Source organism: Etheostoma spectabile, chromosome 13 (genome assembly GCF_008692095.1).
Source record: "Etheostoma spectabile isolate EspeVRDwgs_2016 chromosome 13, UIUC_Espe_1.0, whole genome shotgun sequence".
Lineage (NCBI taxonomy): Eukaryota > Metazoa > Chordata > Actinopteri > Perciformes > Percidae > Etheostoma > Etheostoma spectabile.
The window spans coordinates 14698249-14711823 of NC_045745.1; the positions used below are offsets into that span (position 1 = coordinate 14698249).

General features: G+C 39.5%; 1 protein-coding gene across 5 annotated transcripts in view; it reads left to right on the forward strand.

Moving 5' to 3' along the window:
• Positions 1 to 13575, forward strand: part of larp1 (La ribonucleoprotein 1, translational regulator) — a 55627-nt gene that overhangs the window by 33426 nt on the left and 8626 nt on the right. For 2 of the 5 annotated variants that reach the window (XM_032533139.1, XM_032533141.1), the window contains exons 4-11: positions 225 to 296; positions 3029 to 3179; positions 6222 to 6356; positions 6895 to 7044; positions 9631 to 9793; positions 12082 to 12226; positions 12635 to 12809; positions 13075 to 13256. In XM_032533139.1, coding sequence (XP_032389030.1) covers positions 225 to 296; positions 3029 to 3179; positions 6222 to 6356; positions 6895 to 7044; positions 9631 to 9793; positions 12082 to 12226; positions 12635 to 12809; positions 13075 to 13256 — 1173 coding nt within the window. Of the gene's footprint in view, positions 1 to 224; positions 297 to 3028; positions 3180 to 6221; positions 6357 to 6894; positions 7045 to 8568; positions 8705 to 9630; positions 9794 to 12081; positions 12227 to 12634; positions 12810 to 13074; positions 13257 to 13575 lie in introns of those variants that run through there. The other 3 variants (XM_032533140.1, XM_032533142.1, XM_032533143.1) reach the window with 2 other exon arrangements.

Consider the following 13575-nt stretch of genomic DNA (forward strand, 5'->3'; position numbering starts at 1 on the left):
CACCACCACCACCACCACCACCACCACATAATGGCCAGATTATAACTGCAGAGGCTTGGAAGGACTTGTAGCATTCACATTAGGGCCTGAAAAAAGTCCCCAAACATTGAAGGTTTGGGACTCTCCACTCACATCTGTCTGTGTGTGTGTGTGTCTGTGTGCGTGTCTGTCTGTGTGTTCACCTCATTGTCTTCTCTAAACTGCTCTTCCCTCCCTCTGTTCAGATCGAGGCAGTGACACGGACCGTGTCCTGCCCGCCGACTGTCAGGCAGGTCAGAGACTCATGGAGATCCACTGTAAGTTCAACCTGTAGCCTTTGAAACCTGCAGCCTGCCTACCTAACTTCTTATAACAAGTAAAAAATAGCCAGTCATTAAAAGTCTGCTCAAAACAGTTCATCAACAATATTTTACAATATACATATATATAGTTTCCTGTAAGCCACAATTTAACTGTCTTTAAGGGCTCTCAGTCGATTACAATATTTAATCATGATTTTTATTTTTTTGGCAGGATTGTCCTTAGTTAACTTGTGATTAATCACCCCTTTTTTATCTGTTCAAAATGTACAACATGGGACCAGACTCCAAAACAATGACAAATACTATCTAGAATATTGTCCAGAATAACCCCTAAAGGTACTATGTGCTCAAAAATATTCTTGAAATATAACACGCTTGAGCCCATGAGAGTTATCCAGGCGTCTCTGTTGCAAACTATCCAGCACGGCCTGCCTTTCATAAGGGGGAGGAGGATTCTCTGATTCAGCAGTATGCTTGGCCAGCAAGTGGTGTGTGAGACTGTACATACTCCGGTGGTAACTCAATTTACATGCAATTAAATTTAGTCTTGTCGAGAACCATCTGGAAGGGCTTTGAGATCCATTTCTTTATCCATTTTTTGCTTAAGGAGGTTTGTTTCTGCTAGCAATTTGCAACATTCTTGTAATCACTTCTTGATTTCCCAAACTACGGAGCGGCCCGAGGCCCAAATCACAGAACGCGCGTGCATGAATTGTGTGTCAAAGAATTTGTGGCCTTATTACGTACCGCACATATATTGTGAAGTCATTCAAACTGCTGCGGTTATTGCCATAAAAAAATATATATATATATATATTAATCTCAGTTTTAAAATAGTTAGCCAAATAAATAAACAAATAAATGAATTTTTATATATATATATATATATATATATATATTCTAAATAAATGTTTTGCTCACTAATTAAAGCTTTAATAAACATGTTTTCAAATCCATAAACTATATGTAGCCTGGGTAGATCCTCCTTTACCCCTGAAGTGGATAGTTTTAAGAGTATCCCATTAAAAGCCCTAAAATGTCATCAAACACACTAATAACCCTGAAAGCAACCAAAACTGAAGGGCGCAAGGATCAGAAGAACTACACCTTTCGGTAGATTTGGAAATGCAATTACTCCACCAGTCGAATCACAATAATTTAAAGCCGGTGTATTTCATAAAGGTTATAATTTGCACAACATAATTGCTCGTGCCTCCTTTTGCTGTTTGGTGCAACTCGGTATTAACTATGTTGTTAGGAACTACAGTGCATGTTTGACTTTGAGTTCAGTGTGATTAGATTAGTTTGTGATGTGATACCTTGAAGACTGAGCATGTCCCAGCTTGTGTATGGGGACAGCGTGGTTTGGGGCTTGAAATGTGTTGAACCTCGGGAGACTTACTCAACTTGAGTCAAATGCTTTGCATGACTCCTATGCAAACCCCACAGGACTGTCAAACTTTTCAGATATGTGTGTGTTGCTCATAGCTGAGCTGCCGTAGCACAGATGAGCGGCTGAACTTTGTTTGATTTGAATACAATCTGATTTGAATACACTCAGATATCAGTTCTGTGAGAGGAAAAAGATAACAAGCAAAGGCAATTTATGAATGGTGAATTACCCTGTGTCCGACACCTCTAAACCCCATGTAAAGTCCTCTTTGTCCGTTTTACTTTTATTGTGGCGCTGAGGAGGTTGTATTTGTAATTTTGTAGTTTGTTTTGGTCGATCTGATTATAAAACTTCTTATTGTGAAAACAAAATGTGTTTATGTGCTGGTTTCAGTTTATTCCACTAGCTAGATATTTGGGTATGGTAAACATATACTGTACTAATATACTATAACGGTATATTTTCAAATATAGTGTATGTATATACACTTTTGTTAGAGATTATGTTACGTTTGGTGCTGGTTGCATACCTGTAGACTTTATAAATGAAGACAGTATTCGCAGGACATTTTATTTTCCACTGCTACATATGCTCTGATTGTGATATTGCCCAAGAAACATACAGTTATTTGCAACAGTCAACTGTGTGCTATGCCCAGACCCTCCCTTAGTTATTTAATTCTTGGTAATTTCTTTTTTTTTTAAACACAACAGCTTCTCATTTTTTGCGGCTTTATCAGCTGTAGTTAGCTAATTAAGATATGTCTATCTCTATGTTTTGGCTGATAATGTAGTCTCTCATTTTTATGGTCTTTAGTATACATTGGCTACATACATTATATCATGCTGAATGAATGTAGGCTAAAGCTACATATCACAGGCAAAAAGTCAAAGTTTATGGCTATGGACAAGCTAAAAGTAAAGATGGTACCCTTCAAGTATCTGTTTGACCAGAGATCCATGCTCACCGCTTTGGCATGTCATGACTAGCATAGCTTTATATATTGGCTGCAAGTCACTGTTTGGGGGAGGGGATAAGCAAACAATCTATTGCCTTTTATTGGAATTTTGTGCATGTTTAACCAAAATGATATGTGGTTTTAAGCTCCTATTCCACTTTGTTAAATCAGAATATAATGTTTGAATATGTGAGAATATAACATTGCATCTGTGGAACTAATTTCAGTCAATTTCATGTCCTGTAAAAACGCATTGTCCAAAAATAGTTGTGTGAAGTCCCCCAATAATTCTTGTCTTGTTTAAAAAGGTCTTTAATCCTCTTTTGATGGACCGAACAACCCTTTTTTAAACGTCTGAACCTGTTTCCTCTCTAGGCTCCTAAGAAGACGACCGTCAAGAAGGAGTCGAAGGAGAAGAGGGAGAGCAACGAGGAGAGCAAGGAGAACCTGAAGGCCAAGTCGGACGACTCCGGAGAGGAGAAGAATGGCGACGATGACTCCCAGAAGAATGGACCGAAGAAAAAAGGTGAATATGGATTAGAGGGCCGGAATGTCAGCATGCCATTTTTACAATAATACATAATACAACAATAAAAGTTACAGTGCAGTGTAATAAATGAATAATTGATTGATAAAAATGTGAACGTTACCCATACCTAGTTATTGCGCAAAATTCCATCTTGTCCGGCTTCAAGTAATGTTTGTGTCTACTTACCAAATCAATTGTGGTGAGGAGTTATTGGCAGCTATGGACGTGGTTAAGGTGCATGTGACGGCCGCAGCGGTTTAAAACAAAAACGGCAGGTGTGATAGACCGATGGTTCACCTGCAAAGTTTTTATTTTTATTTTTATATATATATATATATATATATATACATAAACAGTTTCTGATGACGGCTCTTTAGATGGTTCTGTGTAAACTGGCACCGTACTCGGGCCAGTTTATAACCCTTAAGCTGTAAGAATCCACCAGAAAGTAGAATCTGCATCCACCAGAAAGTAGAGACATACAGTGCTGATCCATTTTTGCGACGCAACTGACGTGTGGTGTCGCGACGTCATACGTCCATGGTTGATGCGCCACGCCCCTGACTTGCAGCTGATTGGACGACGCTGTCACGTTGATCTGGCTGCTCGAGAATTTCAAACCACTGTCATGGCGGCTCAGACGGAATACAAGCTCACTGAAACGTGGTTCTAAAAACATTTTAATAGAGAAATAGTCCATGCTGTTGCTGAATCTGTTTTCCTTTTTAGATTGACAAAGGTCAGTTTGAAAGCTTTTCGTCTGCTTCTACCGTATAGTCGCGTTCAATGGATTAATTTGCATAAAGATGGGCATTGGCCAGCTTTCTGACGCGCAGCATTTTTTCAAATGCAGCGCCACCTTCCCGGGAAGGCTTTGTCTGTACGTTGAAGTCGCTTGACGTCATTCATAGGAATAGAGTGGAGCGCCGCGCAACAGAAGCATCGAACGGACATATGGATCACCACCGTTAGTGTTGTTCAGTTGTTATGAACCAGTTGTGCTTTAAGGGATGGGGTTTGCAGGAAAGAACATAGCTGATTGGTCAAACCCACACAGCACTGCTGCTTCAGCTTGTGTACAATTTCATTCATAAAACAATGAAGTATTCTAGCATTTATTTAGGTTATGTTTGATAAAATAATTAAAGTAAGGCTTTGTTGTCAACATTCCGACTCCTCCAGTTTACTGTTGATTGTCAAAACTTCCTGCCTCACTCTGGGGATCATCAGCCTTTTCTTCTTCCCTGAAACAATGCTAACATGCAAAAGGCAATGGTGAGGATTTCAGCCCAGTGAACCCTTTTACCAGCTCAGTTAGGCTATATGTTTTCAGAAAATGTCCGTAAGCATAAAACCTGTATAATCAGGTTGAAGTCTTTTATTTAAAACAATAAAATCTTGCGTCACCTAATGATATATCGGTTTAGATCTAACCTGCAGATGTGCTGTAGAAGTGATGAGCACTTCATGTCTCTTCTCTGACTTAACATTAATGAAGAGAACGTTCACAACTCTGATCTCAGCAATAATGCAAAAAAATGTAATTAAACACTCATGCGGAACAGATTAAGCCAGATTTAAACCCCTAAATTGGTCGTCCCTGGGGGATTAGGCTGTTGTTTGACGTTCACTTTGAGATGGGTCTAAGCTTGATTAATCACACAATTGATCAACAGGCTGTTGGTCTGTAGTGTTGTCATCTTGCCGTCCCTTAAACTGATTTCCCACATTGCTGATGTCAAAAGATGTTACTGTATAAAGTGTTCTGAGCTTGTTTTGATGTTATTCTAGCAGTATTTAATGTTTTGGCTAACATTTTTGTGAGGCAGTAGCCACAGTGTAATCTGCAGGTCTCTATTCTCCTTCTTTTCCCCTTTACTCTCTTCCTTCTATCCTACCACCCTCTCTACCTACTCAGCCAACAAATACACAGGGCCACGTCAGTTAAAACTGTCATTTCACTTCCTTTCGTCCATTGCGTCTGTTATCTGTCACACACTCACACATCCACACAAACACCCCTACAGACAAATGTTTTAAACAGCAGGTCACTGATGCACTCTGTTGGCCAGCTGAGGTACTGCAGCAGACTTTATGCTGTTTCACCAATGAAAGACTCAGCAGGAATAATTGCAATTTGTCATAATGAAAGTTATGAAAAGCAGCTAACCCTCCAGAATACAAAGGTGCTATTGTTTCCCAAAAATCCATCTTTCTGGTAAAAGTGGACAACTTGGAATTTTTAATCAACTAGTCGCTGTTTCCTGAAGGCAAACTGGTTCCTTTCCTAATTCATAAATAGTGATACGACAGTTTTGACATATTTATTATCAGTATTTAATCCAACAATAATCATTTGATTTCTACTTGACAATGAGTGAAAGTCCAATGAATGTTTGAATAAGCATTGACAGTGTTTATCTGAAGTATTTACAATGGGGGACAAAACCTTTTCACATCTTATACATACATGGGGCATTGGCAGGTCCCCAAGTTTTAAAAAAGTTTATCAATTTATAAAATTGGCTTGAAAGGTCTTAATGCCTTCAAAAGTCTTGAATTTAGTTAGGTTTTTTATAAGGTGGGTTCTTTGGCTGGTTTTTATAAAAAGAATGAGTGCATCAATTAAACAAACCCAGATCATCACACAGTAAATGTTGGTGCTGTTCTTAGTATTGTAAAGAGAGAAGATGAGAGGATTGAGGAGAGAGAATGTATTCCACAAAAAAGTGGAGGAAAATGCCAATTTCATCCAGTAGTAGATCAACTGTATAAACGATGAGGTCCATAGTGGGGGTTGTCTAAAGTTTTCTTTTTTTTTTAGCATTAAAAAACAAAATATGTATGCATTCCAAGTCTAATTACTAAAAGTTCAACTTACCCTGCTGACATTTTTTAAAAACATTTGGTTTTGAAGGACAATAAAAACGTCTGATTATGATAAAGAACATTTTAGTAGAAATTAGTTCATTCAAAGCGGAATCGAGGCCTAAATGTCGAAATGTTTTCTAACTGCATTGCCTCTCCCTGTCGTAACAGGAAATAAGCAGAAGTGGGTTCCCCTGATGATCGAAGTGAAGTCCGAGGGTCCCAGGGAGCGCTCGGCCTCCAGGAACAACAGCAGACAGAACGAAAACCCCCGTCTGCCTCCCAATGCCAGGAACGATCTCAGAGGTCAGTCTGTTCAGGGTACTCCCTGCAGCTGACAGGCAGTAGATGTTGGTGGCCACAGAGTTACATAATAATCTGAAAATGACTTCAAAGTGAAATCCCACCCAGCTGGTTCAATATGAGCAGCAGATTTAAATTTGTTGAACTGGTTGTGTCAGTATTTCTGCATCTGTAGCTGTTAAACTGTTGGCGGGCCTTACTGCATTTAGCTAGATGAGGTGGCGTGCATGAGTCAGCAACAGGATGTGGAGAGGTCTGTGTGCGCCTACTGATCTGAAACTTCTGCTTTAATAGCCCCTCTGTTTACATGTACACAATAGAAAGAACTTGGTTTGTTATATTTACCGTGAAAATGAAATGTGATGGACATTTTACCTGCTAGTAAGCATAACATTTCAAGTTAAAACTCCACTTTCTTCTGATTTAAAAACCGTAATAATTCAGCAGAGAACTCTGCAAACTCCCTTTCATAGTAGTTTTGTTCTACTAGTCCTGTATGATGATGTTTGTGTTGACGGAGAGGCTGGTTGTTTCCCTGCAGACTGGCACAGTCAAAAGTACGAGCGGGAGTGGCGTGACGACCACGACGAGGTGTCCAGTGTGAAGAGTGAGGGAGCGCCATTCCGTGGCGGGTTCAGAGGGCGTGGACGTGGAAGAGGAAGAGGTCGGGGACGAGGCAGAGGCGGGAGAGGTATGTGTGGTTGTTTTTTTTTTTTTTTCACCCATAGGCAGACACTCATAGAAACCAATGGAAAATACAACCTGCATATAAAACTATAAAAAAGTAGTGCAGTCAGACTGGATGTGCTGCGATGATTCGACAAAACACACAGATCGCTTTGGTCTTGTCAATGGAACCATTTGGCAACTTTAAAAGAAATACATTTTCCATTCAGAATCTTATTGGCATCCATTTCATCCTCTCACGCTCGCAGTCCACTCAAAACGTTACGTAGCCCAAACAAGTCTGTGCGGTGTTTTTGTTTCCGGTCTAGCTGGATCCGATGTGGTGTTTTAGTTTTTCTTAAGTTACTAGTTGTTGCAACAGCATGTGTAAAATAAACTACAAAGTTTGCTAGGCCAAAAAGAAAAAAAATTACCCTGTTAAAATGAGTTTGCGTTAACGCCGTTAATAACACGTTTAACTGACAGCATTAATTATTATAAACCTTTTTTACATTGTTTAGAGATGTATGGGTCAGACTTAACCTGCAGATGTGCTGTAGAAGTGATGAGCACTTCATGTCTCTTCTCTGACTAAACATCAATGAAGAGAACTTTCACAACTCTGATCTCAGCACTAAAGCTAATAAAAAATCAATGGAACCTTTTATGCTGTGTTTTATGCTTCATCAAGAAGAAAATGAGAAACTTCCGCATACCATCAATAGGTCTTGTTGCTTGACAAGGCACTAATAAACAGCCACTTTTCATCACAACTGAGTTAATCACCTAAGGCACCACACATTTTTTGATTTTTAGATTAGCTTTTTGTTTGACATGGACATCAGTAACATTGGCTGAACCAGATGCACTACTTGAGTGTTTTAGCACATATGCTAATTTTCAACACCAAACTAAATAACAAACAAGAAAACAAAAAAGGTAGTAATATATAATTTTATATATATATAATTTTATTATAAAAATAAGGAGCAACATATTTAGAATTAGTTACATACATAAGCTATAGCACAAAGGCAACATGATCAGACAATAACCCAGTGGGAGGCTATTCGTGTGACTACTGTTTTAATTTTTGCAATTGTTTAAGTCCTATGAGAGCTCTGACGCCTATACCTCTTCTTGCTGCAAGGTAGAAAAGCTTGACTTTGTCCAACAAAATCTAGTTTGTTTGTTTGAGAAAATGGTGTCCAGCCAATCTTTACAGAACGTAGTTTTGGTTGTTTCTTCTCTAAAACTGGGTGGTTGGTTACCTAACCTGGCCCCACAGAGGCTACAGTGAAAACAAGAGTGCATTAACAACCAGTGAGTGTTGGAATGAGGAAAAGGCCTGTTAGATCCAGCAGGAGAAGCAGGTTTTCCCTAAGGCCTGTTAGTTTTGGCAGGTTTCTACCTCTCTCTCTCCTCCCTGTTTTTCACTCTCTTTTCATACACATTGCTTTTTCTTACTGCCCCTCCTCTCACTCTCCTTCCACTCACTCTTTCTGTATTCTGCCTCCTCCTTCCGTACTCCCCTCCCCAGACTGACATAGAGAAAACCCTGCTTGCTTTTTCAATTTTTTAAGAGGAAAGACAAGTGAGAAAAAAACAGTTATCATCCATTAAGTCCAGTTTTACTTCCCTCCCTGGAGGACATGTTGTTGACTTTCAGCAGCACTGAAGAAAAGGTCAGAGTAAATGCTGAGCAGATGAACGTTCTGTATTTACTTACTATTTTGGCGACCATGTGATCCAATCTTGTCTGTCCACATCGGGTGCGATCAAGCGCGAGCGAATGTGTCAAGCTAGGTAGTTTAATCAAACACAGGAAGGCCAAAATGCAGCCGGGATACTGTACAAACTAAAACAAATTTCACAATAAAACACTCAGGTTAATGGCGATTTTGGCCGTCTTGACTTCCAAACGAGATGACAGACAGACAGACAGACAGACAGACAGACAGACAGACAGACAGACAGACAGAAGGTAGTAAGGATTGTTGTTGGGTAACTACCAAGAACACATGAGCAGCAAGAGAGATCTGTGCTGTAGAGAGAAACAGGTTTAGATAAAGGATTGCTTTGTGACCACTTGGTCTGGTATGAACAGCCATGCACATGATCAAACACAAATCTGCGCTTTGCGGTGCTTTGCTGGCGGTGTGTTCACGCTGAAGGCTAAATACATTTTGGTAATGTATCTACTTGCAATTTTATCTGAATATTGAAACTGTGCCAGGCTATATTAAACGAAAACGTCAACATAATGTTAAAGCTGACTCGTCCGTCCATCAAATAACAATAGTGGAAAGAAAACTACAAAAAGCAAACCACCTGTGGTTGGCTTAACAAGATTCACTAGTGGAGAAAGACCCATCATGAAAACACTAATTGGATGTGAAGGATAAGAAAACAGGTAACTGTTAAAATTAATGGTCTGAACCGCACTGAAAGATTGTGTGGAGTCAGAATATACCACGCAGCTGCACTAACGTGTTGTCTAAAATTTACTTTTAGTCTAGGTCGTATTTGTAACAGTCAGATTTCAGAAACTAAATGAAGTTTGAATTTGAGGACCTAATCTGAATCTCTGTCCATCTTCTGCCCTGTCAAGGCCACTATGACTACCACTACGGCTACAAGTCCTACGATACGAAAGACGGACCCTACGCCCAGAAGTTTGGCAACACGGTGACCTACTACTACGACAACATGAGCAGCAACGACCTCTACTCCGTCGACCAGGACCTGCTGAAAGACTACATTAAGAGGCAGATGTAAGTTTAGCTTCTCTCTTACAGGAACGAGACAAAGGTAGTATTAAAACACTGAACATGGAAACAGATACAAGAGTTTTCTAGCAGTGGCTGTTTGTCTAAGTCTTTAGCTTAGGTGCAGGTTTGCAGTCAGAGCTAATCTGCCGACATGCTGTAGAGATGATGAGATCTTCATGTCTCTTCTCTGAATAAACTTCAATGAAGAAAACCTTTCACAACTCTGATCTCAGCATTGAAACAAAAAAGAGAAAATAAATACATAATGTTACTGTTACACATTGCCTTATCCCACGTCCTGGGAGAACAAACACCACTATAGTGACAGTATCTCTAGTGGGTTTGAAACAAATTAAATAAGGAGATTCTATTGGTCCAACTGTTCATCTTTGAATTGTCTTCTTACCTGACTAAAGTTCTGACTACAGGCTTGCAGTTAGTTAAAGGAGAATCCCGGTCAATTTCAACACGTAACTCTGTTTGTAAATTTGAAGTGCTTTCAGTAGAGAGAAAAACTAAAACAGTCAGTGTTACACCGTGTTATACTCTTGCTACAGTCTGCAGCAAGGACGCTGAAACAGGGCAAGTTTTAAGCGTGTTTTAGCCTCTAAACATCTTCAAAATATATAGTGCCTACCCATGCGCAGTGATTCCTTCCGAGTGAAGACAGTGAATCTGACTGCTGTAGATGTGAAAGAAATGCAGGAAAGTTGTGCCAATTCAGCTGTGTTTAGTTCTGGTGTTGAGAAGGCAAGACTTAAGGGCTGTCCACAAACTACAACACCGAAAAGAGATAAAAACAAAAATATTCATTAATTTAATGATTAAATAACGTAGTACCTCCAAACTTAACTCAATTATAACTCGTTTCCCTAGTTGTACTACAGCACTTATCAAAAATAAGTATATTCTTTTTTTGAAAATATTTGTGTATTTCTTTTTGGTGTTGTAGTTTGTAGACGGTCCCTAAGCACTCATTTTGCCGTCTCAACACCAGAACAAAAACACAGTTGAATTATTAGAACTTTCATGCATTTTTTTCACATCTACAGCAGTCCGATTCATTGTGTTCACTCGGAAGGAATCACTTGGGTAGGCACTCGTAATGACATTTTGAACATGCTACAAGCACGTTTAAAACTTGCCTTGTTTCCGAGTCCTGGGTGCAAACTGTAGCAAGAAGATAGCACGTTGTAGCCAACACTGATTGTTTTAGTTTTTCTCTACTGACAGCCCTCCAAATTTACAAAAAACAGAGCTACATGTGGAAATCAACCGAAATTCTCCTTTTTAAGGAAGCTGTTAAGATCAGGATATCTTGAAAAGTCTTAAATAAAGTTCTTCTATGTTAGATATAAAATGTTTTTTTATTAAGGTTTTCTGTAGTATTGTGAATCATTTGTTGACCAGTATGAAGCTAAAAAAGGTATTAAATTGCATTCTATGGGATTTGTAAAGGACTTTAATCTGGTGAACACTACAGAAACTCTTTGAGATGTTCTAGGGGTGGTTACTGTTTAGGTTTGATCAATTCTGGTTCATTCCTGTTGTCTCATTATCTGAGCAAGGAAAGAAACAAACATGAGGAAAGCAAAGCTGTTGTCTAATCAGCAGGTCTTTGTCATCATAAACAGTTGACTGCCATCAATGATGAGATGTTTTGCGATTCTTATTGATTGAAATAAATAAATCAAATGCAACTGTACTCTCTCCTTCTTGCTACATGGTAGAGGTGGAGGTCTCTGGCTTGTTCTCATACCAGAATAAGTTTACTTTAATAAGTTACATTTTACTTACAACTCAAATAACGTTTTACCATTTAAACAAAAATACGTCACCCCTAAATTCTGACAAACCATAACAGGTTTGCAGTTAAAGTTTGGACGATGATACTTTTTTGGCACCTACCTGAAGAACCATAGCAGTTTCCTTGTGTGCACTCAGTGCCCCCTTCAGTTTAAATCTGTATCAACTTACATGGAGACTGAAATATTCTGGTTTTGATTAGTGGTTCTTTAGAAGGTTTTTGGTTCCGTGTGGAACACTTGAAAAAGCAACGCTTTTTCTATCTCATTAATGTGGTCCAGTTTGGTCTCTTCCTTTTCTTTTCTTTTTTTCTTTTTTTTTTCTGGTCATTTGACTGGGTGCTTCTATTTTATCCTGTTTCTTCATTTCCCTTACATGTCTTTTCTTTGCGTCTTAGTCCCTTCCATGTTAGGCGCAGAAACAGTTGAAAAGAAAAGACTGGCAACAAACAGCTGATTAGTTTCCTTTTTCTCTGCCCCCTGTAGTGAGTACTACTTCAGCCTGGACAACCTGGAGCGTGACTTCTTCCTGCGGAGGAAGATGGACCAGGAGGGCTTCCTGCCCATCGGACTCGTCGCCAGTTTCCACAGAGTGCAGGCCCTCACTACCGACGTCAACGTCATCATGGAAGTAAGCATGTGAAGTTAAAGAAAGATGATCTGAGGTGATGATGTGGTTAGCTGAGTCAAAACTGGTTTTAAACAATGTCAGAACTGTTTTCTACCCAAAATTATTGAATTCCAAATTTTGGGGAAATCTAGTAAACTGGTGTGGTTAGTTTGTGGTGTGAAACTAAAGCAGATACATGACTGGACTGTGTGATAGTAGATGTCCATTTTAAAATCACATGGAGTTGATAGAAAAGCATATCTCTCTTCTTTCTTCTTCATAAAAACATTTGCCCTCTCAACACTTGAACACTAATGCTACATAAATGAATCCTTTCATGTCCTTTGACATCCGTGAGATCCTTTTGCAGAAGTGGTACTATATTTCTGTTATCGCACAGACCAATTGACCCATCATCTCTCCTGTCAGGCTTTGAAGGACAGTAAGGAAGTGGAAGTGATTGACATGAAGATCCGTCGGAGGGTGGACCCAGAGAAGTGGCCTCTGCCGGGCCTCGCCATGCTAAACCAAACCCATACCGATTTCTCCCAGCTCATCAACTGCCCCGAGTTTGTCCCAAGGATGATGACCGAGGAGCCCACAGGTGAACAGACCGATCTGCTGTCAATGAAGCTGAAATACTGTGTGGGCCAAACTATGAAAATTAATCAAGTGTACTTTTGTTGATTTCTACTGTAGCAATTTGCCTCATTTTATTTAAGATTTCTATTGAAATAAAGTCAGAATAATTATTTTTGCAGCCTGACATGCCCATCTTCATCAGAACTTCACAAGAAACATTTTTTTTAAAAACAAATCTAAGCTTCAAGTAATCATATCCAAACGTTCTCTGTGTCCTTCTGCTGCAGGCTCTCCCAGGGCCTCCACACCGGTTAAGCATCACGGCAAGACTGAACTAGACACCTCTAACCTCAAGACGATGCCCAAGGGCCTCTCCGCCAGTCTCCCCGACCTGGACTCCGAGTGCTGGATCGAGGTCAAGAAGAGACCCAGACCTTCTCCGGCCAGACCCAAACTCAGCGCAGAGAAGGTGAAGTTTAGAGCCACTCACCCATATTCAGGCCAAATGTGATGTCCATTTTTCACCCCTTTCTGACATGACTAGATGATTAATGGTAAACATAATTGACAATGGAAATAATCTACAAACACTGCACATAAACCTGGAATGTAGCCACCAGGCAGATTAATTTACATTCAACACATCTTTCCTTTTTTTTTATTAAAAAAAAAGTTAAAAAAAGCTTTTTCATGCCTTTTATTTTGCACACAAAACTTCTACATAACTATCTCATACTTCAGTCAGTATCATTCCTTCTTCCATTCAGTTGTGTTCATACCCAGTATCT